This window comes from Amphiprion ocellaris, chromosome 11 (genome assembly GCF_022539595.1).
Source record: "Amphiprion ocellaris isolate individual 3 ecotype Okinawa chromosome 11, ASM2253959v1, whole genome shotgun sequence".
Classification (NCBI taxonomy): domain Eukaryota; kingdom Metazoa; phylum Chordata; class Actinopteri; family Pomacentridae; genus Amphiprion; species Amphiprion ocellaris.
Window position 1 is genome coordinate 20,837,188 of NC_072776.1, and position 25,153 is coordinate 20,862,340.

The window sequence follows — 25,153 nt, forward strand, 5'->3', positions numbered from 1 at the left end:
ATATATATATATATATATATATATATATATATATATATATATATATATATATATATATATATATATATATATATTCAACAGAATGAAATAGAAGTGAGAACATCCCTGTACATCATTTAAATATCGGATGATGAAAAATTCTATTACCTCACAGTAATTGTGTTATGTCTACATTGTTGATGGAGGTATTTCTATTAATAAACAGTCAAAAACAAATGAAGAATGCTAAAAATACAGACACTGAGTAGAATCTACCAAAGCAACAAAAGCAAATCTTAACTGTTAGTTCTTAATTTTAAGAACAGTTACTTTATTGCTCAGCTTAGAAGTAATGCAATTATATAAATATGCATTATATAAAAAATAAATACATAAAAAAATATTTAAAAAAAAAAAGTTGCTCAAATTGCTTGCCACCACAGAGTCAATTGTTTCTTGTTGTTGTTGTTGTTAGTGTTCCTTAGTTTGCTTTAACTTTTGTTGGTAATATGTATGATTACAAAAACTGCTGTTCAAAAATTTTTTAGATAAAAGTTTTCCAAATAAAGACACTAGTAATGACAGATGGAGCACAGACTCAGAAAGAGTCCAGTTCCTGTGTTCCAGCTGCTGGAGATACCCGATGTTCCACAAGCTTCTGGAAATTTGAGCCCCCTTGAGCATGCGCATTGTCGTCCTTCTCCCTTAAGCCCACAGAGAGCATGCGCGACCCGAGAAGCCCCTTCAGCCGACTGGAGCCGAACGTCCTCCTCTCGATTCGGCTCTACTCGGCCCGCAGCTCACCGGAGGACAACGAACGGTGACTGTTCCGTTAAAACTGCTACAGTATGGACGACTATGAATCCCTGAGTGAGTTTGACAGGGGCCAGATCGACATGGCCCGACAGCTGGGTGCGAGCGTCGCCGAAACGGCTAAACTGGTCGGCTGCTCCCGGGAGGCGGTGGAGAAAGCTTACCGGGAGTGGTCCGAGGAGCAGGCCGTGGATCTGATGGAGGAGGACGGCATGAGTGGCGAGAGCGACGGGGAGTGTGAACCAGCGCCTAAACAGGAGGAGGGGGACGCCGGGTTTGAGAGCGCTAAAGCGGCTCCGAAGGAGGAATATGACGCTAGTTCGGGGGAAACGGAAACACCAGACTGCACCGTGGGGAAAAACACGTCCGTGGAGGGAGAGTGAAGCGCCGTGGAGCTGATCAAGGATGTTGTCCACATCCAGTGCGGTGAGCTGGGACAGTAGGACTGATGCTGTCGGTGTCAGAGCCCAGGACTGCTACAGAAGGCTGCTACAGTCCAGGAGAGGACGGTGGCATCACTGGGAACATGTGGCTGATGTTTGCTCTGCTTTCTGCCTCTAATCAGAGTAAAGTCATCCAGTCTGCAGCCAGCAGCAAAGACTCCAGTTAATATTAAACTGAAGCATCAGTTTACAGAAGTGTTGCAAGTGCTCTTCATACACACTGTTTGATTTCAAAAGTCTGCTCAGTGGGTGTGTTCATGTGGTGGGATGTATTACTGCTATTTCTGGAAGATATGGCATGTTGTTCACAATTAAAGGACAAGTTTTACACATCAAGTTTAATTTGTGTCCTTTGGAGTTAAAATTGTGAAAGAGAGAGAGAGAGATCCAACAACCCTGATAATGTCAAGGATTACAAAGTGTGTTACAAACTGGGGGCATCTGTAACATCTGGTCATGTGGGTGTGTATAAGACAGGGAGGGGTTAATAAAAGATGCAACAAGCTGTAAGAAGTCAACATTTTTACATCCGCAACCCATAATTAGAACGTATAACCTCTGGTGTTGTGGTCAAGAAGCAAAACCAGAGCAACTATGAACAACGATGTTCCTCTTGACGGTCAACTCGTCTCTGTTCTGTCACAGCTGCAAAAAAAATCACTTTCCAATACACAAGCAGCCCTAATTTTAAAAGACAAATACTGTTTCAGCTCTTGCCCTTCAGCTGAGGGGTGTAGGAAACACACACATTAGTTGATGCTTTGCTGACATTTTCTTACCCGTGAGCCACTTAACATGGCCTGAGGTCCTGTTTTTCCATCAAACCCTGAGGCCATCTGGGATCCCAGGCCCTGCAGGTGAAACACGTCAGGTTTAATCAATATTCATATCAGATTTTGTGCAGGACACAGGAGATGCGTCCCCCTAAATACTAAGAACGGGCATTTCCCTTCCCAATAAAAACATGAGAGAAGCACAAACTGGGGCATAACAATTCACCAGAATGTTGGCGTCATGTAACAACAGACATGGAGGTCTATTGTTGTAATATTTCTACACTTCCTCTGAGTTTTGTGTTCTTTCTGTCTGTGACAACACTCCCTGCACTACTCACCCCAGGGTGCGCTGGAGGTCCAGGAGGTCCTGCTTCACCAGGCTGACCTGGTATACCAGGCTCTCCATCATAACCCGCAGGTCCACGCAGTCCCTAGAAAGTAAAATAGAGGGAGATGCTGCTTCACAAGCATTTCAAACTGCACTCAGTCTGACACTGATTTATTCATTCTGGCAGGGACGCCTCTTGGATACACTTCAGCTCTTATTCTGATTTAATTTTAGTCAATTTTAAGATGGAAATAAAGACAAATCAGTTAATCAGTGTAGTGGAGATTTACAGTGGAACTTGTCATTCCGGTTCGATACAAACGACGTAGCTTAGTTTTTGCCTGTTAGTGAACTGTGAGCTGTAAAGCGTGCAGCAGGAAAACCCTGGTTATAATAAATCACAAGCAGATTGCTGCACTCAACCCCACTGCAACTCCACCAAGAAGGGCACATTCATTCATCATCCTGCTACACGTTTGCAAGCGAAGCACATTATATATCAGCTTTCCACATGACATTACATTCTAACTGTTGGACTCTCGCCTTTGAACCCACTAGTTTTTATGCTGCAGTGTGTTTTTTTTTTTTTTTTTAAGTTTGGCCACTTTGACAGAACGGGGAGTGGAGAGGAGTCATTCTCATGACCTCAGTACTCAAAATCCAGACATCATGTGAGAGCTGTTTTTAGGACAGAAAGTTAAGGGTCACTTAGAAATGCCCTTATTTTTGAAAGAAAAGCATTTTCTTTTTCAATGAAGATAACATTAATCAGAAATACAGTCTAGACATTGTTAATGTGGTAAATGACTATTCTAGTTGGAAATGGCTGATTTTTAATGGAAAATCTCCATAGAGGTACAGAGGAACATTTCCAGCAACCATCACTCCTGTTTTCTCATGGTACATTGTGTTAGCTAATGGTGTTGAAAGGCTAATTGATGATTAGAAAACCCTTGCCCAGATCGCTCAGCTGGCAGCCCATAAACATGGCTTATAGTCCCCAATGCAGCAGCCATGGGTTTGAATCCAGCCTGTGACCATTTACTGCATGTCATTCGCTGGCTTTTCTACCCACATTTCCTGTCTCTCTCCATTGTCTTGTACATAATGATATGAGCTTGTGTGGTGTCTTGCCCAATTTTGGTGCCCATATGTTTGTGAGGGGACTTTTTAATTCATGAGTGACCACAGTGAAGGAAATAATGCTTAAAACACATTGATCAGTTCACTTGAGTTTTGTGTCTTGTACTTTTGGCCATTTCAAACTTGTTTTGTGGCTTTGTGACTGCAAATTTGTGTTGTTTTGCTGTTTTTCCATATGTGTCTGTGATCACTGTTGGGACACTGGTTGATTAGGCTGAGTGACTACAGCTGCTGCATCCGACGCACCTGCTGGAGTGATTGGTGACACTCCTTTAAAAGACAGACTCTTGAGCTGTTCAGATGGGCTCCGACTTCAGAGAACTGCACATCATATTTCTCTGTTCGTTTGAGAGCGGGTGTCAAATAGTTCTCTTGTGAGAAATAAAGTCCCTTTGAATTGTGTTTACACCCTAAGTACATTTATTTTACCCTCCCCTCCTTTTTGTTTGGTTTTGTTTATTATATTTCTTCCAGCCATTTTGGCTGGCTTAGTGGGTGATAGAGACAATCTACCTCTATCATCTTTCCCAACCCATTTTGTGACCTTTTGTTTGGTGTATTTGTGTTGGGGTTCTTTGTTTTGTTACGGTTTTCCTTTTGATACTTTAATAATGTTTGGGGTTCTGGGTATTTTCCTGGGGTCCCGCTTGGGAAACGTAACAATAATAAAGGCAAAAAGGCAAAAAAAAAAAAACTTTAGAAAACCATTGTGCAATTGTGTTAGCACTTGCATAAAAGTGTGAATTTTCATGAAAAACATGAAATGGGTGACCAAAAAATTTTGAACGGTAGTGTATATTGTTTTTTAAAAAAAGGCCTAAAGATATTTCTTTTTAACAAAATTTTAAAAAATAAAAATAATTTTTAATTTATATTTTACCTGCTTGTTTTGATTTTATCCTTTTGTATCTTTAACGTAGCACTTTAAGATTTTGCTTAAGTGAAAAGTGCATTACAAATAAAATTTATTACTGCATATGCAGCAGAAGTATTGCTCCTAATGTGTAATAAATACATGTAGAAAATGAAGAGGTGATAATAGAACTATGATTTGCCCCCAGTTAATGTATACCATAATCCATTATTTACAGCAACAAAGCAGCAGTGTACCTAAGTGCATTTACTCTAATCTAAGGTACTTTCCTTCAGTATTTAATTTTGATCCTACTCTGCTTTGACTTCACTATACTTCAGAGGGAATATTGTACTTATACTCTTTTTATTTATGTATATCTACATCTGGCAGCTGTAGGAGCTACTAGTTAAATAATGCTATGACATAATGAATGATAGTATATTGAGCCACCTGACACTATATGAAATGAGTTAAATCAACTCTACCTTAGTCAGTATTTATATGCTGCTTGCATATTAATGTAACTGTAATAATAATCTTAAGACATAAAAATGAACCACTGCCAGAGCCCATTTTGGTGTGTAATTAAGACTTTATATACATTGTGATGATATTACTTGCATACTTTATTTTCAGTAAGGTTTGAAATTAAGGCCTCGTGCTAGCTCAGTATTTTTGATTGTTGAATACCTGTTTTTACTTAATAAATAATAATCCTTGAAGCTTCTGTTAACACAACAGGTCAGATATGAGCTCATATTGAAGCCAGTGAGGCTGTTCTGCTGTTCTGTCTTTATTTTTATGTTGAGCTTTATTTCTGTGGAGACTTGCAGATGTGACGTACAGGCCTTCCTTTGTGTCCACGAGGTCCTCTCTCTCCTGGCGAGCCGGGAGCTCCCTGTTGTAATAAACGACAAGAATCAGTGCAAATCTGACAGTGACAAACGTTGCAATAACATCACAACAACACATATTTGTAGTCCGGTACTCAGATGACTGGAGGACCACACGGCTCTGTAAGCATCCTTTTAAGGTGAAGTTACGCAGGAGTGACTGTCCTCTTGTGCCATCTAGTGTCAACTAAGGTGGAAGACCAAGCACAGGAAACTGGGGGACTGAGTTGATTTTAGAAGATGCATCAGGTAAAACAAACAACTCACCATAGGTCCAGGGCGGCCTCTGATTCCCGTCACCTGCAGGGGAATCAGCACCAATTAGATCCTGTGCCTGCTTTGGATTTAATGATTAAAAACTGGTTTATTTGTAGCAAATACTCACAAGTGGAACATCCCCAGGTTCGCCTTTCTGACCCTGCATCAACACAGAAATGACACTCCATGAAGTGCAAACATATCAACAAAGCTGTATGTTGGAGTTGGTGTTTTTCTTAACACAGAGATTTTATTTTTACTGCAAATGTATATCAATTTCATATATTGTTGAGAACATATGATGAAAAATGTATCACTTACCTTATAAATTCTGCCCCCACCTACACGGAGGAAAAGGCAGAAAAGACTGCATTATGTAAACATTTGAATATGTCAGTAAGAGGGCACAGAAACTGTCAATGAACCCTTCATGCGAGAGCTGAGAAGACAGAGTTCACACTGAAACCGTTGTAAAGAGATCCGTTTGTCATCATTAAGCAGGTCGGTCAAAGTAAACAAAGGCAAAACAGTCAATTAACACAATTAATCTGATGTCGCTCACTAATAGAATGAACCTACTGATGTGCAACAGCCCGATCGAGGCGGTAATTTGTACATCATTTCTGACTCATAAACACATTACACCCACTAGCAACCTGTCGAAACTGAAACATCTCATGAAATGTTGTCTATACTTGTATTTATTCCAGTTTTAAAGAATACAGTTAGGAAGGATGTTTCTTGTTATTTTTTTTCTTAATAATATTCTTATGGAAGTGATTTCTTGTCCGCATTTGAGGCTTAAATGTATTAAACTGTGGGCGTGAGGACATTTAGCCTCCACCTACAATATAAAGCATAAAGTGCCTTCTCTAGCGTCGCCATGTTTTATCTGCTTCCGGTAAACTCCAGAGCAGCTGCTTGCTCACCAAAACTGCCCGTCCCGCCGCTGCTGGATGAATCACTCTGACAAATAGGGCAGCACTCGCCCTCTGGGATGGACATCTTCTCACAGTTAGTCAGCTCATCGCACTGGATCTCATCGCAGAGGACCTGGCCGTTGTCACAAACACAGATCCGGCACGGCTCTGGCTTCCAGATGTCCCTGTTGGTGTACACCTGGCCGTCTGCCGTGCAGCTCATGTCATCTCCTGGAATGCACAGAGGTGGAGGACACTCTTAGTCTGGGTCGGTTCAATACAAAAACGCCAATAAAGGCTTGCCAAGCACCTCTGTTATTCATAAGGAGCTTTTGAGGGACTTTCTGAATCACAGAAATGAAAATAATTGACCTTCTTTTGAAGCCAGTGTCAACAGAAGCCAGTGTCGCTAGAAAACAGTTCACAGTTTTGCTTGCGAAGACACATTAATTCAGTGAAAGAGTGATGTGTCTTTCAACTGAGCAAATAGAAACTGGGGTCACAGGGCACGAGTTTTGTCCAAGTGTGGCCGCACAAAAACAAAGACGTGTATTACCCACAACACTTCTGAGAAAACTTCAACGCTAACACAGAATCATTGTCTTTCTAGGAGGCGACAAGTTCTCTGAACCGGAGCGAACAGTTAATCCCAATCTAAAGAAGTCAGACTGGAAAATAAGAAATGCAGAGAAAGCCACACACACAACATGTAGTTAATGCGATCCAGAGGTTTCCATCATATTCTGCACACACTGTGAGAGAAAAGAGGTCTGGAAAACGTGATGTGCTGTTGCAGTTAGACATGACATCATTTCCTCCAGAGGCAGCGTCTCAGAAACTTGACTCACGTTCAGAAGAGAAAACCTGCAGCCACCTATGAAGCAACTGTTTCACCTGTAGGTCCCATTAACCTCCTTGTCTGGAAGGCCGTATTTATATTTTTTCTATATGTGCTTCACAAATAACTAAATATTCAAAAATGTGCCACCCGGAACCAAATAAATAAACGTTCTTCACAGCCCTGAAAATGTGAATAAGTAGTCAAATTCATTGTTTCTTTTTCTAATATGTGTACAGGGAATGAGAGAGGTGAATGCAGACGGAGACCCCTGTCCTGCTGTGGTGTGCTTCTGGAGGGATCCCAGATGTTCTGTGATCCGAGTTCAGGTCTGCAGACAGGAGGAAACCTTTACCTGTTCTTCATGTAAGCAGCAGGTGGCAGCTCTGAGCTGTACACGGCAGGTAAGTCAGGTTAGCCAAGAGGGAAGCTGCACAAAGGAGCCCTAAGCACCACTGCAGGTTTGTATGATTTTGTATTGTTCCAAAGGATGAACTCACTCTACATCATCCTGAGGGGCTCCAAAAACCTCCAAGCAAAAGTTAAAGAACGGCAGCAGTCAGCCAGTGTTCTCGCTCAGTTCCACATGCGCAGTATTGTTTGACAAAAGAAGCTGATTGCAACAGTACAATGTGTCAGATCAGCCATCAGGCAAAGTACTGAAATGGCTTCATCAGTCAACTGTAAGAAGAAGCTGAAATGATCAAAATCAGCTTTAAGGCCCATATGCACTACCATTCAAAAGTTTGGGGTCACCCAGACAATTTCAGGTTTCCCATAAAAACTCAAACTTTTATTCATGTGCTAACATAATTGCACAAGGGTTTTCTAATCATCAGTCTTTCAACACCATTAGCTAACACAATGTAGCATTAGAACACAGGAGTGATGGTTGCTGGAAATGTTCCTCTGTACCTCTATGGAGATATTCCATTAAAAATCAGCCGTTTCCAGCTAGAATAGTCATTTACCACATTAACAACGTCTTGACGGTATTTCTGATTAATTCAGTGTTATCTTCATTGAAAAAAAAAGCTTTTCTTTCAAAAATAATGACATTTCTGAGTGACCCTAGACTTTTGAAAGGTAGTGTATGTAGACTCTTAAATTTATTATTTTCTACTTTTCAGTGATACTTTACATAGAGGTGGTTGTCAGGACAGATGTGCAAATAATAGATTAACATTAGGACAAGAATATCTTATACAGCGAGACAAAACAATTAACCTACATCTACAGGATTACTATGAACAGCATGCTTGCTTTAGAGATGTTCTGTTTTATGGACATTCCATGGATTTCACAGTTAGATGTCTGGATCCTGCTCCCCTGCAGTACAACATCTGGTAGGTCACAGTCTGATCAGTACAGGATTAGTAGGCCGCATTGTCATAAAATTATAAAATATTGGCACATATAACTTTCTGTCAACTAGGTCATTAAAAGTCTGCACTATGAGAAAGCATAAACGTAGGTGAAACATGTTGAGGTCAACAGTTAACCATCTGAACACCAAGGAGTTTCTAGGAATTTTTTGTTCTGGCCACATTTTACTGACTGTGGACTAAGTTTTCACTGCAATCTAAAGTTCTGCACCTCTATAGAAACACTACAACAATGGTTAGAAGTACACAGAACTTGAAAATACCTTCCTTTCACTATAACAGAGTCATAATGCCGTAAATTATAAAATGAGAAAAAGAATGAAATTGAAAATGGTTGTTCTACGTGTTATAGATCTTTAATTATATTTTTACATCCTCTGCAAACAATTTTTTCTCGCTACTCTGCATATCAAACCTAGAATGATATTTGACCGTGCTGGATGTATTTTCCAACTTGCTCCTCTGTCAACTGTTTTTAACCATTACTGCATTTTTTTTATTGATCAGCTATGTTTTATTCTTCTCTCGGCCTCTCTAATTTGTTTCCACATTTGTCTCCTCTCTGCTCTTTGTGAACACAGCCTGCAGTTCATCCTAGTAGTCCTCAAATTTCAGTCACTGTTGGTCACAACTAAGTTGCTCATGTCTGTTTAGTTGTGCTGAGAAGCGCAGGATTTTAGTTTTTTTTTTTTTGTTTGTTTGTTTTACAGAATATGCTGCATATGATCTATTTTTGGCAATTTGATAAGATGTAGAATCAAGTGATTTTGATAAAATATCATGATTTTAAGGTTTGGTTAGTTTTTGTAAATGAAACAAACATTGCACTTGATTTGTTTAAGAACTGATGTAAAATTGAAAATCTTGTGATTATTTCAGTTTTTACAGATTCTGGCTCTGATAAATGATGTTATTTTGTTGATTTAAAAAAAACAAATAACATGCCTTTTAAAACTGTCAGGTTTTAGGGTTCAGAGGATTAATTATATAGATCTTTTCAACTTTAGCTCTAGTCATTAGTAATAGCACTCTGTGACAGTGTGTCACACAGCAGTGTAGCCTCTAACACCCACTGAGGCACTCAATAGAATGACTGAAGGACTGATTTTAAACTAAATTTTAAGCCATTCCTTGAATAATACATTAGACATGTCAATCAGGAATATTAATTTCAGTTTTATCTACATGCAGTGATGACTTGACGTTGCCCTCCCTAAAATCTGATTAAAAACAGGTGAGATATGTTGAGACTCTTGTTCCAAGATCAGACAAAATGAATATACAGATGGATTGAGGATATGAGTGACAGTTGCATTTAAACTTGCCTTGGCAAGACAACATCGGAGCTTTTGAAGCTCCTCTAATTAAAGGAAATGCGAGGCTTGGATGTTGCACAAATGCACCATGTAATCAGGCACTCTTAAGCTCATTACATCTAATCTCACAAGTATGGGTAGCAGTGACTTGAGTAATACCTCAGACAATAGCACAGGAGACCCCCTCTCTATGTTATAATTACTGTTCTCTTTCCTAACAATGTTATTAGCTCATATTTTTTTCTTTACTGAATATTGTCAGGCTGCTACCACTTTGAGTATATAAAAGGCAAGCATGTGTAAGTGCACATTATGCATACAGGGAACTATGAAAGAGAGGTAAATCAACAACAAAAACGTCAGATTGAGATCATTAACAGCAGATAATTTATGTTTAAACTTGTTTTTTTCCCCCACAAGTTGATCTGTCTGTCTTAGAAAAGTTGACCTACAAAAATTTGGGGTCATTTAGAAATGTCCTTATTTTTGAAAGAAAAGCAGTTTTATTCAATGAAAATAACATTAAATTGATCAGAAATACATTCTAGACATTGTTAATGTGTTAAATGACTATTCTAGCTGGAAACGGCTGATTTTTAATGGAATATCTCCATAGAGGTACAGAGGAACATTTCCAGCAACCATCACTCCTGTGTTCTAATGCTACATTGTGTTAGCTAATGGTGTTGAAAGGCTAACTGATGATTAGAAAACTCTTGTGTAATTATGTTAGCACATAAATAAAAGTGTGAGTTTTCATGGAAAACAAGAAGTTTCCTGGGTGAGCCCAAATTCTTAAACGGTCGTGTATATTGATAAAGTCACGTTCATTCAGACACAAAAGTCAAGAAAAGTCCCTTTGACATACAACCACTGTCTCATTACCTCCATTTCTCCCAACCAGCTGTGTATATTTCAGAAGATCAACACTGTAACTTGCAAATAAATCCCCAAGGTATGTTTTCTCAGCCGTCATTGTTATTCTGGCCACAAACTATTTGACAAGACGAAAAACACGACATAGTTCAGCAATGACATTTCCTGCCTTTTAACATCCAGTAACATCCCGCTAAGTTGCGGCCTTCCAAAATGAAAACCAGCTCCTCATGGAACGCAACAGTACGTTTCTTTTCATTTGCTTGGAATCTCTTCAGCAATGAATGTTTTATCTGGACTGAGAACACATTTTGGAGTATGTAGTCTTGTATTTTGTTTCGCAATACTTCAGAAGAACAGATTAACTGTACCTACTGTTTTCTCAGAGGAGCTTGTGACCGACTAGATTGCTTGTTAATATGTTCTTTGATTGTTCCCATAGCCTCATTGTCCTCAAATAAGCTCCCATTCAGGAACATGTTATCTAGAGAGGAGGTAAACTGTGTGTGACTTTAGTCCTTCTCAGAGCTGAGATGTAAGAACCAGATATGGCCACAGAGTTAGAGAGCAGTTTTTCACGTTGGGGGTTGAGGGATTTCAAACGCTGTGTGTCGAGTGAGTTTGAAATTTACTGGAAGAGAAGTGTGGTTTTTAGAGTCTTCTTAAAAACCCCACCGCAAGTCTTGAGGAGGAGGAGGAGGAGAGGGACGTTCACTTTTTCCCCTCCTCTCAGCTAATGCAATGCAGGTTCCGCACTTTTCCACAGACGCCGTAAAAGCACGGTTTGATCGTGACCACGGTGAAAAGGCATGCTCCCTTCCTTACTTCTTGATCTGCATTTTCCACAAGTCAGCTAAGAGGGCAGACGATTTCCTCCCCTGGTTTAAAGCGCAGAGTCTGGAGCTCTTCGGCATGACTCATGTGTCTCCTCTGCAGTTATCATTAAGTACAGCTCACCAGACAGCAGCCAGATAACAAAGAACCCAACATCCTTTCTCCTCAGTCATGGCACACATCAACCAGGAGGAAAAACCTGGGGAAACTACAGTGATGCAGCTGGCAGATGTGAGAAGGCAAAAAAAAAGAAGAAGAAAAAAATGTGAATAGTTTATGGATTTTCCTCAGCTAATATGGAAATACTCATAATGCTGTGTGTTCGGGGAGAAGCTGCGGCAGCCAGAAGTTGAGGGGTTAGAAAATGACCTTATGGAAACAATGAGTCATTTCCAACTGCATCTTTCATTTCCTTTAGTGAAAACAACGATGAGTGCAGGCCTTAAACTGATAGACACACTGTCATCTAATTAGCAGAAAGATAATACCTGCTTTATGCTAAGTACATGAAATTATACCATTTGTTCTGAACAAGTTCTCCGTCGCAGTTTGAGCGACCCGTCCCTGCTGACATGGTCGGTACCTCGAGGAGTACAGCCTGATTCCTCGTCCAGATGCAGATGAGTTACAGCTGCTGAGGGGTGGCTCTGCAGCAGCTGCGTTTTCCTGCTCTAAAACCCTCGCTGTCACTGCCAGACATAAATCTTCCCTCTGTGAAGGACCTTTAGCTCAACCTGTGACTGGTCGAATGATAAAGCTGTCCATAAAAGCAGCTGTTCTGAGAACATCAGACGATGTTTTGGCCACATCAACCCAAAGCTTTAGCTGTAATGGGACATAAACAGGGACACCCACCTTTTTGGCTCAACACAGTGTTTTGTTTCAACATGGTTATCCATCACCCAATCTGTTTTATTTTTTTTTTAATTACTGGCACAGGATTTAATCAGAGAATGCATCCTGTCTGTGTATTCAGAGAGACTCCAGCAGCAGTTCACTGCTAATGACTCTGCTTCTGTGTGGAGAGGACTGAGGCAGATCACCAACTACCGGCCTCAGGCTCCTAAAGGACAGGACGACAAAGCCCTTTGTCAGAAACTGTCCCAGCACTACGCCCGCTTTGACACCTCGTCAGCTGTGCCCAGCACCTCCCCTCCCCCCAGCACCTCCACTGCTGCCACTGTCACTTCATCAAAGGCAGTCCCCCCCACATCCCCCCATGCCTTTTCCCTCTGTAAGCAGGATGTGCACAGACAATTCAGCAGACTGAACCCGCGCAAGGCCCCAGGTCCTGATGGTGTTTCTCCCTCCACTCTGAGACACTGCGCGGAGGAGCTGGCTCCTGTCTTCACGGACATTTTTAACACCTCTCTGGCGTCATGCCACGTGCCGGCCTGCTTCAAATCTTCTACCATTGTCCCCGTCCCCAAGAAGCCACGGATCACAGGACTCAACGACTACAGACCTGTGGCGCTCACCTCTGTAGTCATGAAGTCCTTTGAGCGCCTGGTCCTGTCCCACCTCAAGACCATCACCACCCCTCTCCTGGACCCACTGCAGTTCGCCTACAGAGCCAACAGGTCTGTGGACGACGCAGTCAACCTGGCCCTCCACTCCATCCTGCAGCATCTGGACTCCCCAGGAACCTACGCCAGGATCCTGTTTGTGGACTTCAGCTCTGCTTTCAACACCATCCGCCCTGCTCTGCTCCAGGACAAGCTGTCCCAGCTCAACGTGCCCGACTCCCTCTGCAGGTGGATCATCGACTTCCTGACGGACCGTAGGCAACACGTGCGGCTGGGGAAGACTGTCTCGGACTCGGTGAGCATCAGCATCGGTTCCCCCCAGGGCTGTGTACTTTCCCCCCTGCTCTTCTCCCTGTACACCAACTGCTGCACCTCCAGCCACCAGTCTGTGAAGCTGCTGAAGTTCGCAGATGACACCACCCTCATCGGGCTCATCTCAGACGGTGATGAGTCCTTCTACAGGAGGGAGGTGGCCCGGCTGGTGTCCTGGTGCAGCCACAACAACCTGGACCTGAACGCCCAGAAGACAGTGGAGATGATCGTGGACTTTAGGAAAGTCACAGCCCCACCACCCCCCCTCACCCTCACTGACTCTCCCATCTCCACCGTGGACTCCTTCCGCTTCCTGGGCACCACCATCACCCGGGACCTCAAGTGGGAGCTGACCATCAGTTCCCTCCTCAAGAAGGCCCAGCAGAGGATGTTCTTCCTGCGGCAGCTGAGGAAACTCAAGCTGCCCACCAAGATGTTGGTGCAGTTCTACACGGCCATCATCGAGTCCATCCTCACCTCCTCCATCACTGTGTGGTACGCTGGAGCCACCATCAGGGACAGATTCAGACTGCAGCGCATTGTGCGCACTGCTGAGAAGGTGATCGGCTGCAGACTTCCATCTATGCAGGATCTGTACGTCTCGAGGACCCGGAGGCGTGCAGGTCGGATCATTGCCGACCCCTCTCACCCTGGACACAGACTGTTCACCCCCCTCCCCTCAGGCAGGAGACTAAGGTCCATCCGGACCAGAACCTCCCGCTACATGAACAGCTTCTTCCCCTCTGCCATCAGACTGATGAACACTAGATGACTCTACGTCACACACACGTGCCTATGTTCAGCAGCTCAGCACCGACTCATCAACAATTACCACTGTTTTTTGCACTACAATATTTGCACTACGTGGTGGCCCCCACCACCTGCTGCTACTGGTCACTTTATTCACTTAGTCACTTTTTTGTTGTACAGTGTACTTAGTTGTTAGTTTTTATTATAGTAGATGTTAGCTTTTATTATAGTATTTACTTTATCTTTATCTTTATTTTTATCTTTATTTTTATCTCTACTATTTGTTAAATGTTTAATGTAGCAGCATTGCACCGAGTCAAATTCCTCGTTTGTGAACCTCATGAACAATGGCAATAAAACTCATTCTGATTCTGATTCTGATTCTGATTCTGTCTGTTTAATATTCGGAAGCACTGAGGATTTGCTTTATGATGCTGATGGGGTTGGAAATGTGAAAGAAGACTCCAGTTTGAACATGCTCTTCACCTTGGCTTCCACAAACAAAGCTCTGAGTCTCGAGGGAAGGGTTGGAAACTCAGGCCAGGAAAGTTGAAATGAATAAGTAGCGTGCTGATTACATGTCTAGGCTTTTCCATCAACAGGCCCCCGTCTCCAATGGGTCTTCCTTTTAAAGAGGCAACCGCAGCTATGAGCTGTTGCCTTCCCATGTTCAGGCCTGGGAGGACTGTGGTCCCACTAAATTACACATCCCCTCCTCCTGCTCTTTATCTCTGCTGCTGCCTCACTCTGCTTTTTGTTGCCTTGGATTGGATTCAACTCCAGCTTATCACAGCATGTACACTACCGTTCAAAAGTTTGTGGTCATCCAGACAAATTCATGTTTTCCATGAAAACTCACCCTTCTATTCATATGCTAACATAATTGCACAAGGGTTTTATAATCATTAATTAGCCTTTCAACACCATTAGTTAACACAATGTAGCATTAGAACACAGGAGTGATGGTTGCTGGAAATGTTCCTCTGTACCTCTATGTAGATATTCCATTAAAAATCAGCCGTTTCCAGCTAGAATAGTCATTTAGCACATTAACAATGTCTAGACTGTATTTCTGATTAATTTAATGTTATCTTCATTGAAAAAAAACTGCTTTTCTTTCAAAAATAAGAACATCTCTATGTGACTCCAAACTTTTGAACAGTGGTGTATATCAGAGTCTGCATTGTAGCATTACTTTACAGTATATTAACTTAAAAAAAAAAACAATATTGTGACAGGAATGACTAAAGAGGAGATCATCGATGTTTGTACCTGATGGAAAATCACATTAACATCATTTGCCTGTATCATTATGAAGTAAATATGCTGTACATTATATGGCATGATGCATAATAAATAATTAGCTGTAATGAAAGAACTGAAAGTGAAGAAAATGTGAGCTGCTAAACAGTGAACATTCTTCATCACGATGACCAAAGGCCTGGACTCTCCTTGGCCTGGCCTGAAGCTCTCACTGAGGTCAGGGCCGAAGTTCAAAACAAGGCCAGTCTTTATCTGTTCAGGCATTAAAAGCATTCTAAAGAGCATTCTTTGTGCTGCAGAGGAGACCATGTCCACACTGACTCAATACAGAACATGGCGTGTCTTCATGGGGATTATTCTTCTGGCCTGTCTTGGTTTTACAACCCTCAACACTGAGGCCTTAAGTCTGATTATGTTCTGCGATCTTAATGTTTGTTTTGTTTTCTCTGCTTTTCTGCATCAGATATGTTGCAGATATCTGATTGCAAATGGCTCTGATGTTCAGTGCATAACATATCATTTACAGTCATTTATTACAACAAAGTCAGAATACAAGCACTGATGTTGAATCCATCAAGCAGCATGAGTCGTATTTATGTTCCAGTTCTGAAATCTTGAACAACTACAGTAAACTATACTGAGGTCTTGTCCACATTAAAAGACATTTTCTCTTCCAGTTTGTGCCTCTCATCTACATGCAAACGGCATCTTAGGTCATTAAAATACCTTATAAAGTGAAGATTTGAAATAACTGCAGTGTATGTATATCTGTGTGGACAAACAATGTTGTGACAGTTGAGTTTACACATGCCTTTGTGTGCTGAGCATGTGTCTGAAACAACAAAAATGGTGGATTTACACCAGTCTCTTTGCATTTGTTTAGCACTAGCAGCTCCAACGTTACTTGGCATTCCTGCACCGCTTCACCAACACACAAAAACCTCAGTTAGTCATGTCTGCACACTTTAAACTGCAGATGCTGTGAAAAAAACACAGAGCAAAGCAGATGCAGTCTTCCCTGGTAGTCAGTGTATCACTGATGTAGATGCTTCTACGAGTCTGTTTTGTCTTCTTATGTGTATGAAGATATTTTGTAACACAATGGTCATGTGAACAGATCTTTAAATATCTATCAAGCAAAATGTTCCTATTAGTGTGGACAAGGCCTTAATGTGTTGATGAGTTTCAGCAGTTCCATCCCTCAGACACTCTGAGAGCAGCCAAGTTGACTTCTACTGCTCCACAAGCAAACAGAACAGCAGGTTTATACTTTATATTACACCCAAACAGATTGGCCTGAAAATTAAATTGTTCAAAGCTCACAACAAAGTGTTAAAATGTTCCTTCAGCTTTCCCAGGTGTAGCTGTTTGAGTCGAAACCAAATCTCAGACAAAGTTCTGGTTCGCTGTCAAACATGTGGTTTTCGTATCCTCTGGGGATGATTCCAGTCGCACATTGATCAAGCTAAATAAAACACACTGACACACTGAAGACATAAACGTGCTGCACACTTGTTTAACCTTGGCTTTGCTAGATGAGATGTAACTAAATAAAGCTGCTGTAACAATGTAAATTTCCCCTGGAGTGGGGAGAAATAAAGAACTTTATCTATCTTTATCTATCTTATCTATCTTTATCTAATAAAAAAACTCATGTGCATGCATTCGCAATACATTGTACATAAACCTACTGATTAAGTCAGTCAGATATGTGATATAATTACACACACGAAACACATTTCCTATCCCCTTACATTTTCTGTTGTCTCTGCTTATAATACACTACATATCCAAAAATTCTCCATGCTACACACTTTGTGTCCATTATCATTGCAAACAAGTATACTGAAGGCAAATAGTGCAATTGTAATCTAATACACTTTTTAAACAAGAAAAACACTCAGAGAGTGCAGTACTCCACCAAGGCTGTCCATGCTCCTATATGGCATTGTCAGAAATGCATTTGTTTGTTTTTGGTGATCAGAAATCATGGCAACATAGAATGTGTCAATTTAATATAGATGTACCCACAAACAAAATGACCTTGCAGGGAGCACAAGTGTGTGTTATGCATGTGTACATTATGTATGGATACCGAATCGTGTGACCTAAATATGTAGCGGGTGGTGGGAATTGATGGGACTTGGAAACACCACCACAATTTCGTCAATTTTTCCTTGTATCATTTTGGAAGCAAAAAAGTCCACAGCAGTCTATTTGTAGCAGGATTGCAATCATGTGATCGTCAGCAGACAGCTGACATAGCGTTGATTTGTTGTCATAGTTACAGTGACGCCGTGCCGCTATCTCGCAATGTTACAGAAATCTTTAACAAATCCGTGGATCCAGACTATGAACAACATCACTGCCAAAATCTAATCACTTGGTCCTTGTGTCATTTCTGACCTTCCCTGAAAATTTCATCCAAATCCGTTAATGTTGCTAACAGACAGACAAACATACGCCGATCATCACATAACTCCGCTGCGTTCCTTGGCGGAGGAATATTCTAATTCATTGTGAATCTCCTCATGATCTGCAAGCTGTGTGTGCGCTGAATTAAGATAAGGTGTTCGTTCAGCCCTGGCTCTGTAAATGGGAAAGAAACAAAAGAGTGGCTCAGGCCAATCCATACAGCAGTATTCTAGTGAGTCTTGGGGAAAGGACTAAGATGTCGTGGAAAGCAGGCAATGGGAACAAGATGGACGGTAAATCTGCAACACGCTAACTAAGTAAATGTCCACAATCTCCCTCCAGAATCGCAGACTCCACCTTTAAGAGACATCTCTTGTCTAATCACCACAGACACAACTTCGACTTCAACTGCGTTAATATGTCTCAACAATATTACATTTGGCTGGATTCTCGTAAAAGCAGCCATGCAGCAAAGGAAAACGGGTGACGTCAAACATTCCAGTTTACCGGAGCAGACCGTTAACTTATACAAGGGGTCAGAGATCCCTGGTGTTTTACATCAACTGAGCGCACAGCCAGATGTGAAAGAATAAACTGTGGATTCTGAACACAGAGAAACTCAGAGGAACGTTGTGTCCAGCACAATATGCTGACAGAGAAATACAATGCAAACTAGTGCTTCAGGCGTTTGTGTTTAAGAACCAAACGTCAGTGAAATGTAATATCTGGAAATCAGGCAATATGCTACAGCAAGATACTGCAGATGGAACCAGAGTGAGTCGATCCCAGCATTACTGGCTTATCTTCTCAATGTACTTCTTCCACATTCTTAGCTTTGTTCCACTGTGAGATGTGGCACAACTAGCAAAACAATTTAACTACAACCAGTTTGGGGAAAAGTACTGATTGTAAAAACCTCCAAAGAATTATCTTATTGTATAATAAATCTTTGATTAAAAAGTTTTAATCAGGCAGAGAGTGCAGGGAAAGTCTTTCCTGGATGACTTAGCCTCCTCCTGCTGACTTGATGGATGGACGCTGTGCTGGCCAACACTGATAAATTGATAACATATCTCAGCTGTTTCAATACGGTTGATGTTATTCACTGTAATACAACTTTTTGTGTAGTGAATGCCAAGTGATTTCTCACACAGAGGATTAAGGGTTTTGGAAAATGGGGAGACTGTACTTCTGTATGAGGCTATCAGTGAATGTTTGAGGGAAGTGATAGTCATAGTATGTTAAAGAAAAAGTTGTCACAAAGACAATAAGAAAAAAAAATATCATTCACCCTTGTGGTATTGAGCCATGCAGATATTTTCAAAACAGTGACAGCTTCTAAGGTTCTGATCCATCTTTTCCTGCTTCTACCAAAATACAATGTAAGTGAATATGATTTTGTAGTTGGGTGTGCATCAGCAAGATCTCCTGTTCCTATACAGCCGTACCTGCATTCTAAATAACATTTTGGGGAAACACCAATCACAAATATGTTTCAAATTTACATATTTGTGCCATTTAGTTTATTACTTTACTGTTGCTCTTTTTCAGCCAACCAATCATATGTCACCTTGGTAACACACAAAGTAGAGGCAAGGCTTCAAACATGTTGTGAAGGGGTCATATTTTAACCCAGACCATGATATTTTCTAACCTAATCAAGTAGTTTTGGTGCTTAAACCTAACCAAGCCCCTATGATCTTTGTAAAAGTACCAACCGAAGTGGGATATTTTCCTAAATCTAACTTAACAGGGATTGAAAATTAACTAAAGTTGAAGAACGATGGTTTTGCAATAGACATGAACAATCATATCCTGTGTGAGTGTCCTGTTGTTGGCTTATGCTGCCATTCTTCCCTCCAAGCTCCTTACATGGACTTTGTGGCTCCTACAAACTGGACGTATTTCCTACATCATCACAGTTTTCCATCTCTGTCAGTAGTTTAATTGCATTGGCACATTTCTAGGAGACAGGGCTGGTCTGCGTCCACCTATTTTCGTTCGCATTTCCAATTTGGACGTAAAAGCAATTGAGAGGACATGCCAGAAATTCAAGGAAAAATATTTTAACCCAAAAAAAAAAACCACTTTTGCACTACTTCTTAAGGTGAAAACAGTGCAGCAGAACCAGACTTCACCGTTAAATCATTATGCACATGAACATGGTGCCTCGTGGCAAACATCATATCTATGAAGAGACTTGTGCCCCTTCCGCTGTGATACTTTAATGGTACCCGACTAGAAAATTATCACCACCAGCTGTTTGTCTGGACCAACTGGCTCCTAACTCTCACATGACAGCAATGGATGGAAACAAGCATTAAATCTTATTTTCTTTCTCAGATATTCTCAACATTTGTTAAAAATTTGCTCTGCGTTTGGACAGAAACCTTGCTAGTGTCAACATTTTGGAAGTACTTACTCCTAATCAGGGTGGCAAGAACACTGGAAAAATGTTTTGTTAAATTGTTAACATGTCTTTCTCCAAAGTTTACTTTCCTGTTACTGGGATTGAAGCATAAAACTGAAACTTCATAAGTCAATCTGATATTATCTGCATGGTTGGATACCACTATAGAGATAAGTCAGAAAATATGGTTTTTGGGTTAACCAAACATTTAAATCTCTAAAATCCGTGCACTGCACTTTTTAAGTGTGCTGTCTGCAGCTCACAGCAGAGCACAACACATCTGTTTGCATTTTCAAGTGTAGTCTGTGGTGCTGGCATGAAGTGTCTGTCTTCTTCTCTGACACTTATCTTTGCATCAGTTCAAATATGTGAGCACATGAGCACAAACGTAGGTGGTTGGACTAATAAAAGTCATTGTTTTAGAAGACAACATCATGCACAAAGTTGCCGTTAAATGTGATGTGCACAAAGTTACTGCTATAAGTGCAACATTTGGTCACAATTTAAAGAGTAACGAGGACCTTTGAAATGTTTCTAACAATGTGCATGCCGTCTTGTAAAAGCTAAACGATGGAATCCACATGCTCAGCCATTATCATTCTTCAGGTGGGGAAGAACTCAGTTGTTTTATGAGGCGTCCTATATTTGTGGTGAGGAGCCACCCCAAAGGCAGCACAGATTTATTGCCTCCACATTTTGTCTGACCTCAGCGCTGCAGTGGTTTAAGGACGCTGCATCCTCTCCTCAAACCAAATGGTGGCCGGAGGCTGCTTTTTAAATCCCACTTTTTCTTTCGCATTAGCCTGTGTTTTCTCATATCCCACGTCAAGCTCTCCAATCCCCCTTTCTTTCTGCTTATCCTTATCAAAGCATGCGGTATCTTTACAGACTTTGCCTGCACACTCCTGCTTCTTTTTCTCTTCTCTCTTTTTCTTTTCATTCTTATTATACGCTCTTTTTGTCTCTGTCGCCATTTTGTTGTTCCAACAGCTGTGAGAAATAAAGCAGCTGTTTGGCCAGTGCCCCAGCAGGCACTGTGTTTAATGTGCAGCCCAACGGGTGAAGGATGTTCACCCATAAATATTTACATTCTGAACTGGACTGCATAGTTTGAGGTCACAGTTTTGAAATCATTTATATTTACATCATGTTATGACATTTCACTGATGTCCTTAGTGTAATGTCAACTGAAGAATAGATGAAAATTCCAGCAATGACAATACAAACAGTCATTACCACTATGGCACCGCCTCCCCTTAAACAAGCTTTAATGCGCATACTTTTTAATATAGACTACAGAACCATTCCTCTAGTCTTGTCAGCGCTTAAATCCCTTTATCTGTTATGAAGACGAAATCACCCTCTGTATGAAAAATTGAAGAGAAATGACAGAATAAATGGAAGTAGTTAGAGTGGGCTTCATGCCATAGCACTCTGCAAATGTTTCTCAATGCAGGAAATTGCATTATGATCCATCCAAAACACTGCTGGAAGACCCTTGTTAGAATGTTACGTGACATGATTGTATTAACAGAAATGCAATTTTACAAATGATTATAGTCCTTAAAAAAAAAAAAACATTATGGGGAGGGCTTTTTGGGAAGAAGAGACTGAATCTGTAAAGAAAACCACAGCAATGACAGCAGTGGTTTGGCCAACAGATCAAGTCAAAATATTTTGCAATATGTTTGATTCAGCATCATTTTAGTATCATATCTGTAATGGAAACCATGACTTAATTTCAGGTGAACTTTATCAAGCATTCTCCAAGTCCCTTCCAGAGTTGTCCAGCATTACTTAAAGCTACTATGCACATGTATTCAGAGCTTTTCTTTCTCCAGCTTGTAAATGAATTGTAATGTAACTCAAAGAATGAGACCTTCCCTGACTCCTGTCAACAACACCCTGCGGACAGATTTTCTGGGAAAATCCAAAGGATGTGATGTTTATGCTTGCTACCAAGTCCATAGCCCCTATGCCTCTCTTCTACTCCACTACAAAGGCGACTGTATGCAACACCAGCTAATGTTAGCTTATAAATGGAGTCTGCTAACCTCAACAAACGACCAGTTCAAAGCACAACCTCGACTCCAACATAAACTCAACATAAGCACAAAAACGTTTTGGCTAGTGAAGTACGTTTGGCCGAACAGGAGTGTGACTGAGGTTGGGGGAAACTAGTGTTAACATCTGCAGGACAATCTATTCATGGAGGGACAGAGGATGGTAAAAAAAAATCTATTTAGTCAAGCTACAGGCTCAGACCTGGGTGGATGTTAGGATGCTTCTGCCTACCTATGGGGTGCTAACAAGAGAAGCTGATTACTGACTGCAGTTCATTTAACAGCCACCAGTGTCATTATCATCAAGGGTTTACTGAATGTTACAGAGGAAACCTTTGGCTAATAACATCTGTTTTCCACTGCATGAACTTGCAGGCTGCTTTAAGGTGACCTGAACCTTTATGAGTGTCCTGACTGCAAGAACTGCTCCTGTCGGGCCTTTGTCAGGGTTGCTGAGGATAAGTGCTATATTTTCTGCTCTTTAAAAGTAGCAGCCTTCTCTCGTAAGATTCATCAAAGTAAAACTTATCATATAAGCAACCATAACCAACCCTCCATCATTCTATCGCCTGTGTGCTCATAAGACTGGAGTTACGTCCTTCAGCTACTAATTTGTTGTTGCTTTGAGCTAACATCATGGTTGACCATGTTGGATCTTACAAAGCAATGGAAACAGAAAGGCTGAAAGATCCAATTAGGGGGTCGTTCCTGTAAATGTTCGCACAACCTCACTCCTGTCCCAAGTTCCTACAGTGGCCTGTAAAGGGATAGCACTCTAGGTAGATATCCACAAGGGACTCTCATGAGTTATAAGAGGCTTCTTATTTAAAGATTTGAATTGCAGTGACTGCACTGGACCGCAGCCAGTAGTAGCTAATGGTTGAGACTGGAAAATAAGTGAGCACAGAGAGGAGCCAGAGAGGGAGGCCGACTCTGAGGCCCCTTCCCTGCGGTGACATCACTTCTAGGCCCCGGGGGACACACAGAATTTATCACTTTCTCTTTACTGCTAAATGAAACGCTTGAAGTTTACGGCAGTCTGCATTTTTGTAAATGATGGAGACACACACACACACACACACACACACACACACACACACACACACACACACACACACACACACACACACACAAATAGGGGTGATGAGGTCAGGGCAACGTTCTGATGCAGTTTAGTGAGGTCACTGGCAGACCAGGGGTCACATGGTTCTGTCATGAAAAGCCTGTGCCGGTGAAACTCACTTAAGACTGAGTGTCTAGGTTTGGCTGTGCTGATTTAACATTAGTAAGATATTTTAAGATTTTTCAAAACTTTACAATACTGATTAGGTTTAATATCAATAACAGTGACTGCCATTAGGTTCTAGGAGCTCATCTACACTAGGAAAGTCTGCAAAAAAGAAAGACAAAGAGGAAAAGAAGGCAAAAAACTAATAATTGCACTTGAATGGAGAGCTATAATGGATGTAACAGGAGCTAAAAACCACACTAATCTCTGTTGAATCCATCAACATCATGGAATATACAAACATGGACGGTTTGTAGAGTAGCTTGCCAACAAAATGCCATATGCAATAAAACTTGACTGACATTACTCTGTAGATCTAATAGATTTCAGCTTCCTTTCCTAGTTTAAGAATCATGAAATATAGTTTCTGAGCATCAGAATTTCTGTCATTTGCATTTTAAGGCAACTTTTAGTTAAACAAAGAGCCAAACCTGACAACCAATCAGCAGCTTTGCTATACACTGTGAAAAAGATGATGGAGCTGTGCTTACTCTTAAAAATAAGATCCAGGTTATGAGAAATAAGTCGGGTTTTCTTGATCTTTCAAAAAAGTAAAGTAAATCATAAAGTACACAGTACAATCATTGTGACCAATCTGGTTTACAATTCCATTGGGGTCTGCTTTTTCGGACTGCATTTAAGTTTCAGGTTATCATTTAAATCGTTCTTGTGAATTGAATTTGCTGTGATACATTTATTGGGTGGGTTGGACATGAACTTAATGAGATGGGTTGGGAGGCGGATGTATATGGGTCACGTTTCCTGTCACATAAATGTCTTACAAACAGCGTCCGATTTATCTCACTATGTGCACAAAGAGCATGATAGATAGAGTCTTGGGTGCTTCTACTTCATCTACAAAGCAAATATAATGCCATGTTATTTAATATAATCCCAGGTTTTGAAAGAAATCAAGTAAAAATTCAGTTGTACTTGGACCTATCAGTAAATGCTGTTTCTCACACACATACTCACACAGCTATCTGTTTTTTTTTTCCGAATGAGAGAAGTATGAGGGCATCTTTCCACCCATGTCCTTGTGATATTATGGCATAACACCAAAAACTGCATCAACCAATGAGAAACTTTTTCACTAGAATTGTGAGAGCGTTCTCGAAATGTCCTCAGTGCCAAACTGTTATTTCGTGGCGGATCTGATGCAGTTTGTTTGCTGCAGCTCCTCCCTTCTATCAGTAACAGCTGCATACTTTGTTCAATATGTCATCAACAGCTGTGTGAGCTGCAGAAATCTCTCAAGGCATCACAACAAAAGCTTCAAGCATCTCCCTTTGCAAAGAGCTCAAGGACCGCCAGCTGACCTAATTCTGATGGTTGCAAAGTTAGTATGTGGAGAACAAAATGTAACATAACATTAATATCAGTGCTGGTAATGTGGCACATTTGCTTTACTTTTAGCCTTCATTTTCTTATTATTTTAATAGGATGCACAAAATTATCTTTGACCATG

At 41.0% G+C, this 25,153-nt stretch overlaps 1 protein-coding gene across 1 annotated transcript in view; it reads right to left on the reverse strand.

Moving 5' to 3' along the window:
- The window catches only part of col5a2a (collagen, type V, alpha 2a), a 54,802-nt gene that overhangs the window by 20,369 nt on the left and 9,280 nt on the right, over nucleotides 1-25,153 (reverse strand). The window contains exons 2-8 of the mRNA XM_023274518.3: nucleotides 6,419-6,640; nucleotides 5,811-5,830; nucleotides 5,617-5,649; nucleotides 5,499-5,531; nucleotides 5,183-5,236; nucleotides 2,350-2,442; nucleotides 2,015-2,086 (exon numbers count right to left, since the gene is read on the reverse strand). Of these exons, the coding sequence (XP_023130286.2) occupies nucleotides 2,015-2,086; nucleotides 2,350-2,442; nucleotides 5,183-5,236; nucleotides 5,499-5,531; nucleotides 5,617-5,649; nucleotides 5,811-5,830; nucleotides 6,419-6,640 (527 nt within the window). The remainder of the gene's footprint in view (nucleotides 1-2,014; nucleotides 2,087-2,349; nucleotides 2,443-5,182; nucleotides 5,237-5,498; nucleotides 5,532-5,616; nucleotides 5,650-5,810; nucleotides 5,831-6,418; nucleotides 6,641-25,153) is intronic.